The sequence below is a fragment of the Maniola jurtina genome, chromosome 17 (genome assembly GCF_905333055.1).
Source record: "Maniola jurtina chromosome 17, ilManJurt1.1, whole genome shotgun sequence".
Taxonomy (NCBI): Eukaryota; Metazoa; Arthropoda; class Insecta; order Lepidoptera; family Nymphalidae; genus Maniola; species Maniola jurtina.
Window position 1 is genome coordinate 11,220,016 of NC_060045.1, and position 6,396 is coordinate 11,226,411.

Here is a 6,396-nt window from a genome sequence, read left to right on the forward strand (position 1 = left end):
CTCTACTTGTCTGTGAAAATCCCGTCAAAATCAGTTCAGCCGTTCCGAAGATTACCCTTTTCAAACAGACAGACAGACAAAAATTTTAAAAACGTGTGATTCGGTGTTGGTATCGTTCAAATAACCATATGAGCTTAATATGAGGTAGTTATTTCGAAATTACAGACAGACACTCCAATTTTATTTATTAGTATAGATTTAAAACATAGAAACCGCCAAGTAAGGCATTGTACCTAGTGCCTAGTATAGCATTGCCCTTACGGATGCCCAACCCAATTCGTTGTGAAAGTGCAAGGTAGCTGCGCCTCTTGGGTTCCCAGTAGACTCTATAACCTTTCTTGAAAAGAGTTCAAGAGTTGAAGTCAACTAAACATTCGTTTAACTTAAGATTAATAAAATGTTATTTAAAAACAGTTTTGAACAAAAATGATTAGGTAGGTACCTAGGTTTTTAAATTTTTTCCAACTCTGATTATAGTGTATCTTCAACTGTTATTTTATTAGAATCAATAAAAAAGACACGTTTCTAAACTTACCCATGCGCAACCACTACATAGGCATTAAAAACCGGAGCGTGTGCAACGATCATTACTAGTGAAAATCTATGGTTCTTATATTTTTAGCCTGTAATTTTTGACATGGAAAAAATAAAATGGCGAATTGTCTCTGTTCTGTCAAAACGGGCTGTTTTTCTGAACTTTTTCTGCGATTTCACGATTGCGTGTTTTGTTTCTTTTTCATTTAAATAATCTAAAATAATTCAATTTCTTGCCAAAAAGCTAGATTTCATTTATCGCTATTATGATTAACGCGAGTACTTATATTTATAGATAAATGTTAGCAATAGAGTGAGTACAATAATTCGTAAGCATTACCGTCCACGCGGATTTTTATAATGGAAAACCTTGATCAAAGTAACAATAAGAATGTGTCGCTGAGTTTAATAGCCGAATATGGCTCGGAATCAGATTCTGAAGACACCAGGTCTAATGATAATACGGGAAATGACTCTGACGCTGTCGAGCATAGTGAGATGGTTTTAAAGAATAATATAATCAACGCTTGTGCCCATGGTCCACTGTCGGAGGGTGGTGATAGTGATGTGGTTACCACCAGGCACATGATTATCGATAGCGCGGAGAGCGGTGTAGTGGAATATGATGTAACAGAGTACCGAGATCTCGACAGTGACTCGTCAAGTTCGGATAATTCGAGTGATAGTGAAGTAGATTCTGTGAAAGATATCGAGGAGCTCTCTAGTGGGTAAGAACATTTTTTACTTGTTAACAACGTAAAATAGCATCTCAAATGATGTTAACTAGCTAACTAAGAAGACCTTGAAGTTCGAACCTTGACAGATTTTTTCTAGGTCACATAACAAACCATAGTCAAAGGGAAAAGTAAAATTGCTGTGCTTTTAAATTGCCTTGTATTAAGCTTCACTAGTAAAACCTCTTGACTTAATTGAGGAATTTTAGATAATATGAACACACAAATTAAATTTTATATCCAATAATAGCTAATGGCTAGCACGCATTGCAGTGTAAATTAGTTTCTACTTATTGTATAATGTATATTGATAGTACTATATCAAAAATCTTCTTGCAAACGTCAACAACAACTTCACCACTAACAACTAGCATAATATGCAAATGCATATAATCACCACCATCATTATCAACCCATAAATGTCCACTGTTGAACATAGGTCTCTTGTAGGGACTTCCACATGCCGCTGTCTTGCGCAGCATGAATTCAGCGGCTCCCTGTGATTTGTTTGATATTGTCTGTCCACCTAGTGGGGGGTTTCCCAACTATGTGCTTCCTGGTGCGAGGTCAACATTCTAGCATCACGGGACCCCAATGTCTATTAGGTTTTCGAACTATTTGCCCTGCCTATTGCCACTTCAGCTTCAAAACATGTTGAGCTATATAGGTTCTCGAATCAAATTATTTTTTATTTAATTATATAGAGAAACTCTTACACACACACACACACACGCACGCACGCACGCACGCACGCACGCACGCACGCACGCACGCACGCACGCACGCACGCACGCACGCACGCACGCACGCACGCACGCACGCACGCACGCACGCACGCACACACACACACACACACACACACACACACACACACATCTCTTTATAGCCTGCTGAGTGACTGTGAGCTTTTTATGAGGCCCATAGTTAGCGATCATCAGCTTTTGGATCCCATATGTCATCACTGGATATAATATAAATACATAAATATTAAATTTTATATTAATGTATAATATAATTGTTTATTAATAGAGATGAATTGGAAGTAAACAACAAACCAGAAAAGCTGGAGCCTCCGAAGGTGCATGGCGAACTAGGTTTGGATGACTTGCCTCCCATAGAGGACCTCGCAATCAGTCTTCCAGCTCAGGAGACTGTCAAGATAGGCACCGTCGCCAGTATAGTTGATAGATTAGGTAAGTATTTTGTATACTATTAGAAATACAAGTTCTATTTGTTTATTAGGGTAACAGAGATCCAGAGATTAAAAAGGAACACTTTGTGATCTTTCTGTCAAGGCCTATAAGGGTGCCATTGACATCACACTTAACACTATCACACTATAATATTATAAAGGCGTACGTTTGTATGTGTGTGTGTGTGTGTGTGTGTGTGTGTGTGTGTGTGTGTGTGTGTGTGTGTGTGTGTGTGTATGTTTGTTACTCCTTCACGCAAAAACTACTGGACGGATTTGGCTGAAATTTGGAATGGAGATAGATAATATCCTGGATTAGCACATAGGCTACTTTTTATCCCGGAAAATCAAAGAGTTCCCACGGGATTTCGAAAAACCTAAATCCGCGCCGGCCAAGTCGCGGGCGTCGGCTAGTAGAATCATAAAATTTGGCAGGCAGCTATGTTATAGCATAAATAAAGGAAATAATCCAGAAACCGTGAATTTGTGGTTACATAATAAAGAAGTTAATAAGTGGTATTTCTTGTATGATGGTATGGAACCAGATTCACACTTAACCAGCTTTTTTTTGATAAGTTCACTTGACTGCAATTTGACTTGGAAGGTAATAAAAGATAAGTAGATTAATCTGAAAGGGGTATAGTAGTTTATATTGAAGACTAGCTGATGCCAGCGACTTAGTCCGCGTGGATTTAGGTTTTTCAAAATCCCGTAGGAACTCTTTGATTTTCCGGGATAAAAAGTAGCCTATGTGCTAAGCCAGGATATTATCTATCTTCATTCCGAATTTCAGCAAATCCGTCCAGTAGTTTTTGCGTGAAGGAGTAACAAACATACACACACATACATACAAACTTTCGCCTGTATAATATTAGTGTGATGTGATCTAATTGTTGCTTAAGTTCTTAACGGTTGTGCCATTTAGATGCAGTTTACTAGAGAATCGAGAGACCCATTGTCTTTGCCAATCAGAAACAAATGTTTAAATGAAACTTCAAGTAATAAAAAGTAACAGCACAATATTCATCAAGTAATTAATGATATTCTCTATTATAATACAGGTATTAAAATATTCTTAAAAAAATTGTTTCAGTTATAGTTCGTGCATTTCCAGAAACTCCAGCCGTGGATCTGGACAGTGTGCTTTTTCTAGAAAATGGTGCAAAAACACTGGGAAAAGTGTTTGATGTTTTTGGGCCGGTAAGTATACTAATGTTTATAACAATAACATTTATATATAAATCACTAGATGATGCCCGCGACTTCGTCCGCGTGGATTTAGGTTTTCGAAATCCCGTGGGAACTCTTTGATTTTAGAGGATAAAAAGTAGCCTATGTGCTCCAGGATATTATCTATCTCCATTCCAAATTTCAGCCAAATCTGTCCAGAAGTTTTTGCGTGAAAGAGTAACAAACATACACACACACAAACTTTCGCCTTTATAATATTAGTGTGATCTTGATGAGGTAGCATTACAGATATTTTTCAATTTTTAACACAAAAATAGAGTATTTTCTGAATGAAACAATTTTTTATGTTAAAAAATTGAAAAGTATTTGTCTTTTACGCCTTGTAACGTCATTAGTCGCTCTCCATGCTGTGTGGCGTTAAAAGTATTATGTTAAAAATAAATAAAAATCAGGTTTTTTTTAAATTATTCTCTTTAATAATGAACTCTAGCTCCAGAAACTACCACTATATACAAAACATCACATCATTTTGTTAGTACAGTCCAAGACAGACAGTACAGAATAATAATTGCAGGTAACGGAGCCTCACTACTGCGTACGCTTCAACTCGGTGGAGCACGTGCGCGAGCGCGAGGTGTCGTGCGGCGCGGACGTGTTCATCGCGCCGCGCACCAGCCACACCAACTACGTCTTCCTCTCGCAACTTATGAAGTGAGTATCACTATCACTACGCAGTACGCATATTATATCACTACTAGCTGATGCCCGTGACTTCGTTCGCGTGGATATAAGTTTCATAAAAGTTCTAAAAAGTATCCTTATAAGAGGCTGAGCTTTATAGAGAGAGACAAAGTGTTATAGTCTCCAAAGTGGAGACTGTTTTTTTTTTTTTTTTTGACAAAAAGATGATAAAAAATTAAATTGGGATTTTTTACTTGTTTGTCTTTGGCTATCCAGCAAATATTTACTTGTAATGTTTCAAATGCTTAAACATTAATTAATGTTGTATTTGTATTTTATAGTGTAAAAGGCTCGGATGCATCATGGCTCAATGACATAGAGCCTCCGCCCAGCCACATTGACTTCTCGGACGATGAAGAGGAAAGACGAGCCAACAGAGCCAGGAAGGATCAACAAAAACAGAACAGACAGGAGTCTTCAGAGGACGGGGAAAATTCCAAAAATCCCCCACCTAGAAAAATGTTGGAAGCCAGACGTAACCAACGCCCTTCTGAATCCAGTTCAAGATTTGGGGGTTCCAGCAGAGGGCGCAGTAGCGTGCCGCCCGGGTTCCGAAGAACTCCTAATTTCTCCCGTTCGAGGCCATGGGACGACCAGGAAATGAGAACCCCGCCACCACACCCAAACTTAGACCCCGGAGGTCAACCGTTCCCTTTGTTTGCCCCTCAAATGTTGCCACCGTTCAACCCCACGACGCCACCTCCTTATATGATGAACCGTATACCGTTCAGCAGGAGAATGCCGGTTCTGCCGCCACCCTTTAGGCAAAATGCGCCCATTTTTGGGGCAAACTACTGCAACATGCGCGGCCCGCAGCCGCAGTGGCTCAACCGACACCCCCCTCCCCCCGGAACGTAAAACGCACACGGATAATACATGTTGATTTGATTTAAGTATGTTATTAATCTTAATGCAGTCGATGCTCCTTATTCACGGGGGATACGTTCCCTAACAAGAAGGTTCCTCAGACGAAACTAAACCCCGATCTTAGTTACTTCATGTTTAGGTTCAGAGAGGAAAGATGTCCACTTTGCTTCAATTATTATTTTTATGTTTGTTGATTGATTATAAGAAAATGATTTATAAGAAAATTATTTCCATAGATAGGCTAATGTTTGATAGAACGGCGGAATAACAGAACTGCTTAGCTGTTCATTAAATCTTATTGCATATTTTTGCGATTAAAAATATGAATCCGAGAAAATAAAATAATTGTAATTTTTCCATTTGTGAATAAGGAGAATCAACTGTTCTATTGTTTAGTCAATAGCTAGTGCTGTGTTAACATTACTAGTTTGCTTATCCAAATATCTATATATTTATAATAAATTAAAGTTATGGTACAGTGGTTATTGGTTTTTATTGCCACCCCAACTTGACCAAATTTTAAAGTACTTTTGCATTGAAGCGGAGGCGTGTTCAACAGACCAATCAGATTCCACAGAAATGACGCAAAAAGTTACCACAATAATCTGGTCAGTCTACTGAGCACATCTCCGCTTCAGTGAACAGGCGCCCATAAGAGTGCATTACCACTCAAGTGGAGCGTAGACGTTTTTGACCAATCAGATTCTCTAGTACTTTACAATGTTAGGTTTTGAAAATGCACGTCTCCGCTCCGATTCAGTGGTAATACACTCTGAATTCGGCGACAATAGCGATGAAGACTCAAATCAGTGACTTATTAGGTAAGGGTAAGGCTAACTACACGGGTGTGCCCGCAAAATTCAAATTTAATTTGATTTTTCGCAATTTGTAAACTAATACGACAAAGTAGGCTTATGACATTCTAATTGCGCCAATGACAGTATCATCTCCACAGGTTTATTTGATAATTTTTACTTGAAAGTGTTTAAGAAACTGTGGCACACTAATTGTTCGATGACGTTCGAGGTCTGTTTGTATATGACGTCTGACGTCGCTAATTTGTATGATTATCGATAGCTTAGGTCATAATTGCACTAAGGAGTAGATATTGTGTAAAGGCGTTGCTTTATACTTCTT

At 38.5% G+C, this 6,396-nt stretch overlaps 1 protein-coding gene across 1 annotated transcript; it reads left to right on the forward strand.

Annotated features, from left to right (window-relative positions):
- Nucleotides 1-659: 659 nt before the first annotated feature.
- LOC123873686 (H/ACA ribonucleoprotein complex non-core subunit NAF1) lies at nt 660-5,740 on the forward strand. Its single transcript, XM_045918664.1, has 5 exons — nt 660-1,262; nt 2,298-2,461; nt 3,554-3,660; nt 4,226-4,362; nt 4,674-5,740. The coding sequence occupies exons 1-5, from the start codon at nt 895-897 to the stop codon at nt 5,248-5,250; spliced, it is 1,353 nt and encodes a 450-aa protein (XP_045774620.1). The 5' UTR covers nt 660-894; the 3' UTR covers nt 5,251-5,740.
- The last annotated feature ends 656 nt before the right edge of the window (nt 5,741-6,396 follow it).